This window comes from Sminthopsis crassicaudata, chromosome 3, assembly GCF_048593235.1.
Source record: "Sminthopsis crassicaudata isolate SCR6 chromosome 3, ASM4859323v1, whole genome shotgun sequence".
In the NCBI taxonomy this organism is placed as follows: Eukaryota; Metazoa; Chordata; class Mammalia; order Dasyuromorphia; family Dasyuridae; genus Sminthopsis; species Sminthopsis crassicaudata.
Window position 1 is genome coordinate 560,755,063 of NC_133619.1, and position 15,841 is coordinate 560,770,903.

General features: G+C 32.3%; 1 protein-coding gene across 2 annotated transcripts in view; it reads left to right on the plus strand.

The window, feature by feature from the left end:
• Positions 1-15,841, plus strand: part of LOC141563496 (glutamate carboxypeptidase 2-like) — a 111,363-nt gene that overhangs the window by 51,845 nt on the left and 43,677 nt on the right. For both annotated transcript variants that reach the window (XM_074304695.1, XM_074304696.1), the window contains 5 exons: positions 4,309-4,407; positions 6,570-6,655; positions 9,411-9,530; positions 13,576-13,658; positions 15,116-15,179. In XM_074304695.1, coding sequence (XP_074160796.1) covers positions 4,309-4,407; positions 6,570-6,655; positions 9,411-9,530; positions 13,576-13,658; positions 15,116-15,179 — 452 coding nt within the window. The remainder of the gene's footprint in view (positions 1-4,308; positions 4,408-6,569; positions 6,656-9,410; positions 9,531-13,575; positions 13,659-15,115; positions 15,180-15,841) is intronic.

Sequence of the window (15,841 nt, forward strand, 5' to 3'; positions counted from 1 at the left end):
AAATTATAGACCAATCTCCTTAATGAATATTGATGCTAAAATCTTAAATAAGATATTAGCAAAAAGACTTCAGAAAATCATCTCCAAGATAATACACTATGATCAAGTAGGATTTATTCCAGGAATGCAGGGCTGGTTTAATATTAGGAAAACTATTAATATAATTGACCATATTAATAATCAAATTAATAAGAACCATATGATCATCTCAATAGATGCAGAAAAAGCATTTGACAAAATCCAACATCCATTCCTACTAAAAACTCTTGAGAGTATAGGAATAAATGGATTATTCCTTAGAATAATCAGGAGTATATATTTAAGACCGTCAGTAAGCATAATATGCAATAGAAATAAACTGCAACCTTTCCCAGTAAGATCAGGAGTGAAACAAGGTTGCCCACTATCACCATTACTATTCAATATAGTACTAGAAACGCTAGCCTCGGCAATAAGAGCCGAGAAAGAGATTCAAGGAATTAGAGTAGGAAATGAGGAAATTAAACTATCACTTTTTGCAGATGACATGATGGTATACTTAGAGAACCCCAAAGACTCTGCTAAAAAGCTACTAGAAATAATTCAAAATTTCAGCAAAGTAGCAGGATACAAAATAAATCCACATAAATCCTCGGCATTTTTATATATCACTAACAAAATGCAACAGCAAGAGATACAAAGAGAAATTCCATTCCAAACAAATGTTGAGAGTATAAAATATTTGGGAATCCATCTACCAAAGAAAAGTCAGGAATTATATGAGAAAAATTACAAAACACTTGCCACAAAAATAAAATCAGATTTAAATAATTGGAAAGACATTCAGTGCTCTTGGATAGGCCGAGCGAATATAATAAAGATGACAATACTCCCCAAACTAATCTATTTATTTAGTGCTATACCAATCAGACTCCCAAGAAACTATTTTAATGACCTAGAAAAAATAACAACAAAATTCATATGGAAGAATAAAAGGTCAAGAATTGCAAGGGAACTAATGAAAAAAAAACTCAGAGGAAGGTGGTCTAAGTGTACCTGATCTAAAGCTATATTATATAGCAGCAGTCACCAAAACCATTTGGTATTGGCTAAGAAATAGACCGGTAGATCAGTGGAACAGATTAGATACAAAGGACAAAAAAGGGTACATCTATAGCAATCTAATCTTTGACAAACCCAAAGATTCCAACATTAGGGATAAAAATTCATTATTCGGAAAAAACTGTTGGGAAAACTGGAAATTAGTATGGCAGAAATTAGATATGGATCCACACTTAACACCATATACCAAGATAAGATCAAAATGGGTCCATGATTTAGACATAAAGAGGGAGATAATAAATAGATTAGAGGAACAGAGGATAATCTACCTCTCAGACTTGTGGAGGAGGAAGGAATTTATGACCAGAGGAGAACTAGAGATCATTATTGATCACAAAATAGAAGATTTTGATTACATCAAACTAAAAAGTTTCTGTACAAATAATACTAATGCAAACAAGAATAGAAGGGAAGTAACAAATTGGGAAAATATTTTTAAAAACAAAGGTTCTGACAAAGGTCTCATTTCCAAAATATATAGAGAACTGACCATAATTTATAAGAAACCGAACCATTCTCCAATTGATAAATGGTCAAAGGATATGAACAGACAATTCTCAGAGGAAGAAATTGAAACTATATCCACTCACATGAAAGAGTGTTCCAAATCACTACTGATCAGAGAAATGCAAATTAAGACCACTCTGAGATACCACTACACACCTGTCAGATTGGCTAAGATGACAGGAACAAATAATGACAAATGTTGGAGGGGATGTGGGAAAATTGGGACACTAATACATTGCTGGTGGAGTTGTGAAAGAATCCAGCCATTCTGGAGAGCAATCTGGAATTATGCCCAAAAAGTTATCAAACTGTGCATACCCTTTGACCCAGCAGCGCTACTACTGGGATTATATCCCAAAGAAATACTAAAGAGCGGAAAGAGACATATATGTGCCAAAATGTTTGTGGCAGCTCTTTTTGTTGTAGCTAGAAACTGGAAGATGAATGGATGTCCATCAGTTGGAGAATGGTTGGGTAAATTGTGGTATATGAAGGTTATGGAATATTATTGCTCTGTAAGAAATGACCAGCAGGAGGAATATAGAGAGGCCTGGAGAGACTTAAATCAACTGATGCTGAGTGAAATGAGCAGAACCAGAAGATCACTGTACACTTCAACAACAATACTGTATGAGGATGTATTCTGATGGAAGTGGAAATCTTCAACATAAAGAAGATCCAACTCACTTCCAGTTGATCAATGATGGACAGAGGTAGCTACACCCAGAGAAGAAACACTGGGAGGGGAATGAAAATTGTTAGTACTAATATCTGTCTGCCCAGGTTGCATGTACCTTCGGATTCTAATGTTTATTGTGCAACAAGAAAATGATATTCACACACATGTATTGTACCTAGACTATATTGTAACACATGTAAAATGTATGGTATTGCCTGTCGTCGGGGGGAGGGAATAGAGGGAGGGGGGGTAATTTGGAAAAATGAATACAAGGGATAATATTATAAAATATATATATATATATAATAAAAAAAAATGCCCATTTGTATCTACTGATAATTTATCAATTGGGAAATGACTTTTATGGTTATATTTTGGACAAAGTTCTTTATATATTTTAGATATAAGACCTTCATCTGATAAGTTTTGTATAAAACATTCCGCCCCCATTTTCTACTTTCCTTCTGATCTTAGCTACATGTGTTTTATTTGTACAAACCACTTAATTTAATATAATCTAAATTATTCATTTATATTAATTTTTCTGTCTTTCTCTTATTTATTTATAAATTATTTATATCCATAAGTTGATAAATAATGTGTTCCATGTTCTTCTAATTTACTTGTAAAATCTCTCTTTATATCTAGGTCATATAATTTTGGTAAATGATGGAAGATATTTTTCTATGCCCTGTTATTTTTACTCACTATTTTCCTTCTCAGTCTCTCTTTTCACCTGATCCCTATGATCAGTTTTTAAAATGTTATAGTTTTTTAATGTGTTGATGACTTCTCAATGATAACACCACTTCATCTACTCTCCCTTTTTAGTAAAGAAGTATAATTAAGCAAAATAAATCAATATGCTGGCCTTGTATGACAAGATTAGCCTAAATCTGATCTAGTAATCTACTATTACTCTGGTGAGTAGAGAATAGTCAGCATAGTTCTATGAAGTCATAATTGTTAGCTGCATTGATCTAAGTTAACATGTTCAAAATCATTATATTTCACCTTAAACCCACCTCTCATCTTAAATTCTTCTAGTGATCCAGGTTTTCAACCTAGAAGTCAATTTAATGATCTTATTTGTTGTCATATTCAATAATTTGACAAATCATTATTTCTGCCTCCCTGTCTCTTGAATCTTCTTTTCCAAAACTCACATAGCTACTATTATATCAGGTCCTCTTCACTTCTCAGCCCCCAATTGATCTCCTGACTTTCAATCACATCTCTCTGCAGAACATCCTTTCCCCTACTACTACCAGATGAATATCTTCTAAAGCATAAGTCTAACCATGGAACTTCCTTCCTTAAGAAGCTTCAGAGAGTTGTCCTTTTGATTTTAGATAAAATATAAACTTCTGTTTAGTACTTCAAATCATTTATAATCTGACTCTAGTCTATATTTTCAAACAAATTACACATCATTAATGCACATATAAATACACATACATACACACACAAACACACACACACACACACAAACACACACACACACACACACACACACACACACACACACACACACAAACTAGCCTATTTAGTTTTTTCTACATAAGATGTTTCATGCCTTTTCTTTAGGCTTTTGTGTAGATTGACTCCAGATCCAGAATACCCTCCATTCTTATCTTGGATTCTTGGTATCCTTAGCTTCCTTCAAGGCTCAGCTTAAAGGCCACATGCTTCAATAAAGCCTCTTGATTCCCTCAGTATTCCTCCATTCTCTTTGTGTGTGTATGTATAGTAGATTGCAAGATTTTTGCTCCTCCGTTCTATTGTAAGTTCTTTGAAGGAAAACGCCGGCTTTTGCAGTTCCTGGCATATAGTAGCTGCTTCATAAATGTTACTAATTAAAAGTAGGGACTATATTCTTTTTTAAGTGTTTATTTATCCCTAATATCTAGTGTCAACATGTAGTAGATATAAATAAAGGTTTGTTGATTAATTGTTATTTTTGATCATATGTTTTCATCATTTAATGCTAATATAATACTAATATAATGTGTGTGTTACAGAAATATGGGAGGACCAGCACCACCAGACAACAGTTGGAAGGGAAAGCTTAATGTGCCTTACAGCATTGGACCTGGATTTACTGAAAATTATTCTACACGGTTATCTTGCTATATTTTACTTATTGTTTCCCATCTTCAGTAAATTTTCATAGTAGAAATCAAGTAGTCAAACTTTAATTTACATGTAACATAAATGTAAGATACTCCAGCCAAGGAATCTTTTGTCATTATTGTTTGTTTTGTTTCTGAACCTCTAGTGTCTTGTCAATAATGGTGCATATCTTTTTTAGAAGTGAATAGAATATGGTTCATATGTTCCTAAATGTTAAGTTTTCCATTTTAGCTGATTTTAGTTAACTTAAAATATGGTTGCTTTTTTCTGCTTAATTTAGAATTTTTATTTCTTGAGAGCAAGGATTGTTAGCACTTTGCCTGCCACATATAGTAAACACTTATTAGATCCTTGAAGAACTACCAAGGAAGTGGTTTTCTAGAGAGCAAAGCAACTAAGAAAGAGATTTTTCTGCTTCTGAAATAGTATATCAATAAGTAAACTTATTTCCTCCTCCAAGACATCTTAAAAAGATGAATCTATGGACTTGAAATTTTTGCTTTGAATTCATCTTTCTAACATTAGGTGCTACTGAGGGGCTAGTATAGCTGGCTCACCAGAGTAGCTAAAGGAGTACTTGAAAAGTACTAACTAAATTATAGGGGAATTGTGATTTGGCTTATTGCATGAAATACCTTTCCCAATGAAATCACAGGTGCCTGAAGTATTGAAATATGGTGTATGGTATATCCATGAATATATACAAATTATAGAACAAAAATGTCATCTCATGAAAAATTATAAATAAAAAATTAGTAATTATAGGTTTAAATTAAGTCAGAAAGCATTTATTAAACATCTATGCTTAATACTTCCAGGTATTTCACTAATAGTTGGGGGTAGAAATAAATGCAAAAACATATAGCATAGGAATCTTCAAAGGAATGATAAAGTTTGATAGGGTAAGAGTGAGGAGAGACAATGCTACCCTCTCCCCAAAAAAGAACCCAACAACTCAAGGAGGAGAGAGTTACCTGGAGAAGGTTAAATAATGTCAAGTACTGCAGATAGATAAGAATAATGAAAAATGATTACAGGTTATAAATTTAGAAATTAAAAGATCATTTTATAGTTTCAGAGAAAACAATTTCAGTACCATCTAAGGTAGTAAAGTATACTTCAAAGGTTGAGGAGCAAGTAGACAGAATTCTAGTCTAGGTAGTATGTTTAGGAACTTCTAGACATTTTCAAATTGTGAAAGGGAAAACAGGTATATGATTGTAACTTGATGTTCTGTTAATTAATCATGTCAAATTTTTCATGTCCTCATCTATATATGAGTAGCATAGCTTGACTTTAGACTACTACAGTAGCCTCCCAACTGGGCTCTCTACTTCCAATATCTCCCCTCTTAAATCTGTCATTTTCTCAATCACCAATTAATATTTCTGAAATATGGAACTGAACATAATTTTTTCCTTCTCAAAAAGCTTCTTCAGTGGCTCCTTATTGCCTTTATAACAAAATTTAATTTTCTCTTTTTGGAATTTAAAAAACTATACTCTTCTAGTGACAATCTTTTGTTTTAGAATAATTTCTCAATCCTGACCCTAACATACTAGGTTTCACACAAACTAGCCTATTTACTGTTTCTGTTACTCAGCATCCTTCCTTTCCATCTCAATATTTTTATATATTAGCTATCCTCTATGATTAGAATGTTCTTCCTTTTCACCTGTGTCTCTGAGAATCTCTTACTCCCTTTAAGAGTCAACTCTAGGACCAATTTCTCATGACACTTTTCCTGGTCCTCCTTAGTAATTTACATTTTCCTCTCTCTGTTACTCCATATGTATTTAGTATTCTGCTTCTTGAGAGATAGGATTTGAATTCATATCTTACTTAAACCAGGGTTTTCCAAATGACTACTAAGTCTTGCTGACTGTCACATATTCATATGTGTAATGTGTGTGTGTAGATACATATATATCCATGAATATACATATATAGACAAAGATACATCATCTATACACGCATACAAGAATGTGTGTGTGTGTGTGTGTGTGTGTGTGTGTGTGTGTGTATGTATATGTAAGGAAGAGAAGGGAATAGAGAAGCAAAGAGGAAGAAGAAACACTATACATAACAAAAAGGTAATGTTTTGGTGGCTATGGATTCACAGTGCTAATGTTGTTTTTAATTGCTTTAGAAAAGTCAAAATGAATATTCACAGCAACAGTAAAATAACAAGGATTTACAATGTGATTGGAACTCTAAGAGGAGCAGTGGAACCAGGTAAAGAATCTCTTTTCTAAATTACTAATGTGAGTAGGGAACAGCATGAGTACAGAAAGAAGTTTAAGAACTTTTACACATCTTTCAGCATAGTAGGACCATAAAATTTTATACATGAAAGAGACTTTGCATTCATATATTTCAACTCCTTTTATTTTACATATGTGGAAACTGAGGTAAGGTACATTAAATTAACTTAAGGACATCCAGAAATGGATTAAAATCCAGATTAAAAAAAACAAACTGAACTTTTTTGAAAAAAATATTTTTTAATCCTTTCCTCATAACTCTTGTATCTGAATCCTACTTTGTAACAGATAAATCCAATGTCTGACTCTAAAACTACTGCTTTTAAAATTATAAGATTTAGAGACATTGAAAAGAGATGTTGGAAATCATTTAGTCCAGCATCTTTATTTATAGATGAGGAAGAGGTGACAAAATCACATAGATGTCAAGTCACATGAATAAGGATTTGGGTCCTTTGACTCCATTGATACTACTTTTCCATTATGCCAGGGCAAAGAAGTTTAATGTTTTACTAGTCTTTACTTGTAATTTGATTTTAAGTTTACCCTGATATGCAGAACACTTTCAAAATTGATTTTAAGATTATATATACCTTTCCTGCAAATTTTTTTTTTGTTAATTAAATCATTGTTTAGAAAATTGTATACATGGAATCTGTCTGGTTTGAGTTCATAGAATATTAAAATTAGTCTATGATTTTTTTATATTTTTTTGATTATTTAGTTATGCCCCTTTAAGTATCTCTGTGTATACAAACATTCTTCAAGTTATTCTAAGACATCCATGATATGAGAAACATTTTACAGAGGGATTTCTTCACTATTTCATAGGTTTTCCATGTTGGGCATAGGATTTAGAGAAGAAAAGGAGTTTAGAGGATACCTTGTCCAATACCCTCATTTGACAGCTGAGGATACTGAAATAGATGAGGTAAAGAGGCTTTCCATGTAGTAAGAACTAGAGCAAGACTTCATGCTTGGTGTTCAGATTTCCAAGTTTGTGTTTTTGCCTATGCAACACATTGCCCCCATTGAAGCTGCCCTCATCTCATTTCCTTTAGATTGTGCCTCAGTTACAGGTTCAAGGTTTAAAAGGTTACTCAGTGGAAAATATTTGGTTTATTCTTTCACATAAACTATATGATTAAATTATATTTCTCTCTTACTAGTAGGCATTCCCTAGATAAGGAATTTTTCCTTCAAATGTTCACATTTTAAAAGAATGTGAATTTTGTCCACCAAAAATTTAATACAGCTTCCAATAAAAGAGAGATAATTAATGAATAATTATCATTATGATCTGTCAATAGTGATTGACTGCCATGTATGAGAATATTTCCTTTAGGAAATGATTATAGGACCATAACCATAACAATGCTATATGCAGTAAGTCATACCATGCAATAAGTCATGACAGAATGAACCCTCAAAATTTGATCAGATAGAGAGAATTACTAAAACCTAATGAGTAAATTTAAGAAGCTTCTTCCTTGCTGATGCCCAAGAGGCAGGAGTTAAGAGGTGACAAGTTCATGTCACCAGCATATAGCAGAAGCATGAATAGCACAGTATGCTTTCACATGTCAAGGCCAGCTTTCTGTCGAACTACTTCTCATAAACTCATATTGTATTGGGGGTAAAAATATCTGGTTTTCAAAACAAAACAATTTTCTTTAGCCTTAAGACACTTACATCCCATAGGAAAAAAAATAGTTATAAATAATTATAAGGAATAGTTAGAAATGCTTTAGAGGTACTATTCCCTTCAGCAGACTTTTGAGCAATGATCTGGCAAATACTATCCTTTATATCCTTTATAATATTGTCTATATGAGAAAGAGCTTTCTGATTTTCAAACTGCTGAAGTTGAAGTTGAAAACTATCTTGTGTTATGATTAAGTTAAATTCAACTTTTCAATTATCATATACGTACTATGTGTTTGTTTAATGAAACGGTATACTTTGTCCTAAGGAGATACAAAGGTTAAATACCTAATTGCCTTGCCCTCATCTAGCTTATAATCTAAGGGTATTGGTCATCTCTGTTTTTAAATGTAATTTAACTTTTTAAGCTTTGCATACTTTTGAAATACAGCAGCCCTTCCATCTTCTCTTCCTTGATTAGATTTTCCTTGGGATAGCTACCTCAGGTTTAAGGTATTTGTGCATTTATAATCCTAAAATTATAACTCAAGTCCCCTGAAATGTACTTATTTTTTCTAGGGAGTCTGGAGAGTCAGTGGACACACTTAAAGATAAGCCATTCATTGTAATAGCATAGTTAGAATAGTAACTATAAAACCTTTCTCTCATAAATTGGGGCATTCTTTGACAACTGCAAAACACATCAGTGGAAAAAGTGGACATACACATAAGAATTCACTAGAAGGACACATAAAATGTGTGATATATCACAAAGGTACTTCATGTCACAAAGGTACAACATAAGAATGAGGCCTGTTTTTAGAAGATCTCAAAGCCTAGACACATCAATTCTATCAATTTTGACTGACATATCTTATAAAGGACTAACAGTAAATACTAACTTCTATTTTGATTAAGACTTTATTACTTCACTTTTGCTATTATCTTACCCTCAGATTTTCTGATTATTGGAGAGTAATTTTGCTATTGCTGCATATTAACAATGTTGGGGAAAAATTGGTTGATTATAGAGTCACATGATCATTTTTAAAACCTCATAATTTTTATGATGATTTTTGTAGACAGGTATGTAATTCTGGGAGGTCATCGTGACTCATGGGTGTTTGGTGGCATTGATCCTCAAAGTGGAGCTGCTGTAGTACATGAGATTGTGAGAAGTTATGGAAAACTGAAAAGGGAAGGTAATGTAATTCAAGAACTGAAAAGGTAAAGATTAATTAAATTCAAATCAATTACCATATTTATTAAAATTAAAATCATGGGTAAGATACTTTTAATGTTGCCATAGGAGTTACCATAAATGCTTAAATAATGTTTAGGTTGCATATTCTTGACCATTTAATCATAGACTCTGAGAGCTGAAAGGGACCAAAAGGCTATCTACTGAAATACATGCATGATTCACTAAATAATATCCCCAACAAGTGAGTGTCTGTACAAGAAGTCTGATGATGGAGCACATGTGAATATTAGGTTGTATAAGTCAATAGGCAGCCTATAATGATCCATATATATGGTTTCTTTGTCTCTGTTTCTATTTGAATTTGACACCACTGCTGTAGGTTATTGTGAAAGTGAAACAATATAAGATAAAAATGGAAAGGTAGACTGGAAGCTAAAAGTAGAGGTAGGATGGAAAATATGTAATTTATTTTAAAGGTAATGAAGAGGCCCCAATTATTTTTTTTTTTTTTTGCAGTTTTATGTGGGCTATCCCTAAAGTCAAAGGTAACTGTGCAAAATTCTTGGAGAGGTAGTATAAGTATCAACAGAAAGTGCCTCCCTCCACACAACTGATCAATTGCTCTATATTTAGAGTAGAAAGGACTAGAATAGATCTTTAGAGTGCTATATCAGTGTAAAGCACCAGATGGAGCCCAAACACTGATATGCCAACAAACTTAGGTAGCTATATACTCTAAATCCCTACTTAGGCCATTTGAGTTTATTCCTATGGGTCCTTTTTTCCTTTCAATTCCTCAATTTCAGCTAAGAGTATAAATATTCAAATAATTAAAATTATTGAAATTTATTAATTTCTGAAATATGTATTAAATTAATTAAAATTTATGAAATAACTCCCCCAGTCCCACTGAGATTCTTATCTCTTTTTCATCTTCCTGTGACTAAAAAGAATTATTTTTGTCATATGTTAATTAGTTTTAGAATTTTTACTTTGAAATTTAACAAATATGTGGTGTTGCCCAAATCTCAAAATATTTCATAGGCTCAATTTTGTCATTTGTAAAATTAATATAACATTTGCCCTATATTTCTTATGTGGCCATTATTAAGAAAGTATTTTACAAACTTACGCAATAAGAGGATTGTGATAATATGACAGTATGTTGGGACCTAAAGAAATTCAGATAATCTACCCATCTCTATCTACACCGATACTTATAACCAATACCAATAAAGATCTGGTCTGTAAGTTATATCATAGATTTACAGTTGGAAAGGATGTTAATGATCATTTAGTTCAGACTCATTTTATACATGAGAAATAATAAATTCCAGGGAGGCTAAATAATTTTTTCATGCTCACACAAGTAGCAAGTAGAAAGGCCTAGATTTGGACCAACTTAATGTCCTTACTTTAAGTCTAGCACTCTTTCCACTATGCTGATACGGGTAGAGAACTAGAGTTCATTCAGGCATTGAGAAATTTAAGGAATTGTTTGTAGTCATAAGGACTACATGTGTCAGAAGTATCAAGTTAGTATCAAGTCAGAAGACTTGAACAGAAGTAAGATTTCACAATTCAAAGACTGGCCCTTTTTCTGCTCTTACCTTGCACTACTAAATTTCACCTTGCACAAAACAGACAAATAAAAGCTTTCTGAATGTAATTATTACTAAATTGTATTAAAGGTGATTGTTGAGGCCCAGAATAACTACTCATTTTAATTGAATTTGGATTAGATTTTGGTATTTCAAATTATTGCTTGATATTAATCTTATCCAGCTATCCTGTCAAATCAGCTTAGCAATATATACCTGGTATCTGTCTGCTGGTGTTTTACATTTATCAGCTCATATAGAACTTATAAAGCAAATATATATTTCTAGATTAGTTCATTTGACTCTTGCAAATGACAATGGTATGCAAAGTCAAATATTTTTGTTCCAATATTGTATTCATTTAGCCTGACCTATAGTCCCACAAATTATTTGATATTCTTATAACATTGTTTTAAAGTTACATTTCTTTGCTTTTTTTTCCTGCCATTCATCAGTATTTTAAATCCATTAAGGTAGGGTCTCTAAATAGAACAAACTACAGAGATTTAACAATGCAACACTGTATATCCATCTTCCCTACTGTTTTTAGTGAAAAGAGGGTAATTCATTTCCTTCTCTTTTCTCTGGTGTCAAGATTGATAACTAAATCATATAGGGTTTGGATTTTAATGTTTTAAGCACACATTTTGCAGTTTCTTATGTTTTTCTGTTTTTAATACTAAAACTATAAAGACTTTATATTTTTGGTTTCCTAAGGAGAGTGTGAGAAATGAGTGTAGGATGTTTATTGGAAGATAAAAATGTATCACTTTTGAATTGGAGGTTGATATTTCAATTTTAAGTATAACTCAATAACAAACTCAAATACTAAGAGGAAAATATTCTGCCAAAGTCTAATATTTTCTTGATCAAAAGGAAAAATTAAAAGACATTTATGCAACACTTTCTTTCATGAATTTTCATCAGTATCGACAACTCATAAAACTCATAGAATGCTCTAAATTTAAAGGATCTGCTATAAAATTGTGATGTGCATTACAGTCTTCTGGAATTGGGACCCAAGATACAGATCCAACAATATAATTCTATGGCACTGCTAAGACTGCAGATGGATTTTGGCATGCACTAGAATAAAGACTGATATTGAACAACCCTCTTATCTGTCTCAGGAGCCACTTGGAAATGTAAAGGAATCCTAATCTAATATCCATGTGGTTAGCAAAATGATCAGTTCAAGAAGATTATAAGATCTCTTTGCTCTCTCTTGCACCTATATTCTTTGAAAGAACTTAATTACTTTAAGAGTGAATAATGAGAAAAATAACATTCATTTTTGTCCCCTACTAAGATTTTATTTTTAAAATTTCTTCTTGAATATGCCGCTTTAAAAAGATATACTTGTAAGAAAGGCTATAGTGAGCGAGTAATGGTTCTTCCATTCTCTTAAGCAGATTTATTTCTTTCAATTAGAATCAAACTGTTTTTTTAGTGGTATTTTTATTTAGATTACACAATTTCTCTTTCCTCACAATAGCCATCTGACATAAATAAACAAACAAACAAAAAAAAAAATCAAAGTTAAGTGACTTGTCTAGATTCACCAAAATAATAAATGCCAAAAGTGGGACTGAATCGAACTCTCCTTGCATCCACATTTGGGACTGTTTGCACTGTTCCTCTATAAGTTTGTAGTATTATACACACTTTAAATAGGAAAACTCAGCTGTGAGAGGATGTTACAAAATTTTCCTCAGTAAGAACAGGAAAAGGATTATTTAAATTTCTTTCCATAGGATCAGAAGTGTTCCTTCTTGCTTGTAGAGAAAGGGGATGGAGTCATGGTCAAAATATGGGTTCATGCTTCCCCATATTTTATACTAACTTAACCACACTTGACTTGAGTGTCTTCCTGCCCATGAACAGGTTTACATGGGTACAAATTTAATGTCTTAGGGTACAAACCCTATAATTCTGCTGTTGATTCCAAGGAGATTTCAAACACTAGATATGTTTCTTAAAAGTATACATCAAATTGTATTCAATCCTTCCTGTCTCTATTGTGCTGACCTTCTCCTGGAAAGAAGGATCTCATTGCTCTGTTGTTATAGGAATCCTACATGAAGTCTCAAGACAATCTTCAGGACACATGACAATCCCTTGTGGATATTAGGTGCTTAAAAATATCTGTTAATTAAATTTCTGCACATGCCATGAAATAGACTGTAATATCCTTGAGGTCAAGGACAAGATTGTTATTTGTCTTTGTATCCTTACTTCTGTGCGGTGTCATAAATATATGTTTAGTACAATTGTATCAAAAAAGTTAAACTAAATAAAAAAACAGGAATGTAAATATCAATATATCAATATCAAATTGATTTTGTTTGTGAGAGCTGTTAATAAAGATAATATTATGATCCTGACTCTCACTTTCTATGGAATATTTTCTAAGACCCTCTCTAATTTTATTATGATTTTCAGGATGGAGGCCAAGAAGAACAATGATATTTGCTAGTTGGGATGCTGAAGAATTTGGTCTCTTGGGATCTACTGAGTGGGCTGAGGTTAGTCAACACTGTGTTAAAATGAAATCATCATTCTTACAGTGTAGGTAGACTTTTTCTTTGTTATAATTATCAACTTAGTATATACCAAGTTAATTCTTTGCCAAGCATACCAAAGCAAAAAAAAAAAAAAAAGAAGAAGAAGAAGGAAGAAGAAGAAGAAGAAGAAGAAGAAGAAGAAGAAGAAGAAGAAGAAGAAGAAGAAGAAGAAGAAGAAGAAGAAGAAGAAGAAGAAGAAGAAGAAGAAGAAGAAGAAGAAGAAGAAGAAGAAGAAGAAGAAGAAGAAGAAGAAGAAGAAGAAGAAGAAGAAGAAGAAGAAGAAGAAGAAGAAGAAGAAGAAGAAGAAGAAGAAAGAAGAAGAAAGAAGAAGAAAGAAGAAGAAGAAGAAGAAGAAAGAAGAAGAAGCAGCACGCCTTATCTTAAGGAACTTACATCCCACTGAGAGTGGAAAGGAACAACATATAGACAGAAAATTGAAATAAATTTTGGGAGAAAGTATACTTTAAATATTACAAGAGTTGTGATAACAGTATGACAGGATTCCAAAAAATAGAGGCAAAAGTTGGGCGGTGAAATAGAGACCCAGGAGAGAGAGAAATCACAATGATTAATTAGTAGAGGGAATATTGACCAGGGAAGAGTATTTTTCTTTAGGCAACTCTAGATTCAGAATCATATTGATTTCAATGGAACTATAGGACATTCTATTTTTACACACTTCATAGTAGAAATCATAATGCTGATTTGATCACTGAAGAAAACTGTTCAGGTGATATGGTATAGGCATGTTTAATGACAGGGATGATTAAGAGTTTATGGTCTTGTTTGTCATTTAAGAAGGGATCAAAAGAGTTTGTCTTTTTGCTGATTATTGAGTAGTTAAACATGTTTAAGGTTGCTAACCATCCAATCCTCAATGAGGTGAACTCTGTTGCAAGACTCACCGAAATAGTGATTAGATAATATCCTCCAGGGAAGTGAGAGTAAAGATGATCATCAGGGAGAGAATAGGTTAGAATGTAATATGGGAGGCAAAGAGATAGAAGCCATGAAGTCTGTCAAAGATATGAATTGAAAATCTAGAAAGAAGAGGTTTGGGATCCAAAGAGGACCCAATAGACATGAATGGTCATGTGTCAGACAATTTTCCAAGAAAGTGGGTATGCAAAATAGGGCTGTTTGTCTAAAAGATAGGTACTCAGATTGATTCAGTTGGATCATTGTAACCCATTACTCTCTTAAACACAAGTATATGATGTTCGTTTCAATATATATTTGACTCTTTTATGGTAACTCCATGATTTTTATTGCTTTCTAGAAATAGAATTGGTCTCATTCTTAAGCAAGGGAACATATAGTTATTTAATTTAAACCTAAAACTGTATTAATTTTTTTGGAGGGGAGATAGAGAAAGAGAGTAAAGATAATATGTTTATGTGAATTTCTTTTTTTTCTAGGAAAATTCCAAAATACTTCTAGAACGTGGAGTGGCTTATATTAATGCAGATTCTTCTGTAGAAGGTGGATATTGTCTGCATTGAGTAAAGGATTAAATTATTTATAATTTTTAAAATTTTAAAACAATTCTGCTCAATAGCAATTCAGATAATTATGTGTAGAAGCAATTCAAAAGAGACAGGTTGTAATTCATTAAGAATATATGTATTGTTTCTGAGATAGGAATGTTAAAAGCTATTCATTCAGGATATTTTGAGTTGATGTTTATGATATATTATACACATGTAATGGAGGTATCAATCATGAAGTTAAACCTAAATAGAGAAGACTTGACTCTCTAGCCCAAATATCTGAAATGATAGAAGACCTAACTTTGAAGCCAAGTCTGATTTGTAAAGGAGAATTTTATGGAAGTTCAGAAGAATATAGAAAATGATATATTTCTACCTATTGTAAATTATTTATCACATTTTAAAAACTCAACACTTTTATAGTGCTATATAAATTTTCTTTTGAAATATGAGTAGGAGTACAAATGTTCTCTCATTAATGTTTTATGACTGTTAATTTTTGAAAATCTCAGAAAATTTCAAAGAATCAAAGTTGTAAATGATTCAAAGAGCAATGGAGAGGAGCATAGTGGATTCAAGTAGGTAGTAGCCTAGTTCCAAAAATGATCTGCATGCAATGAATATCTCTGAGCAAAATCATTTACAAAGAGTGAG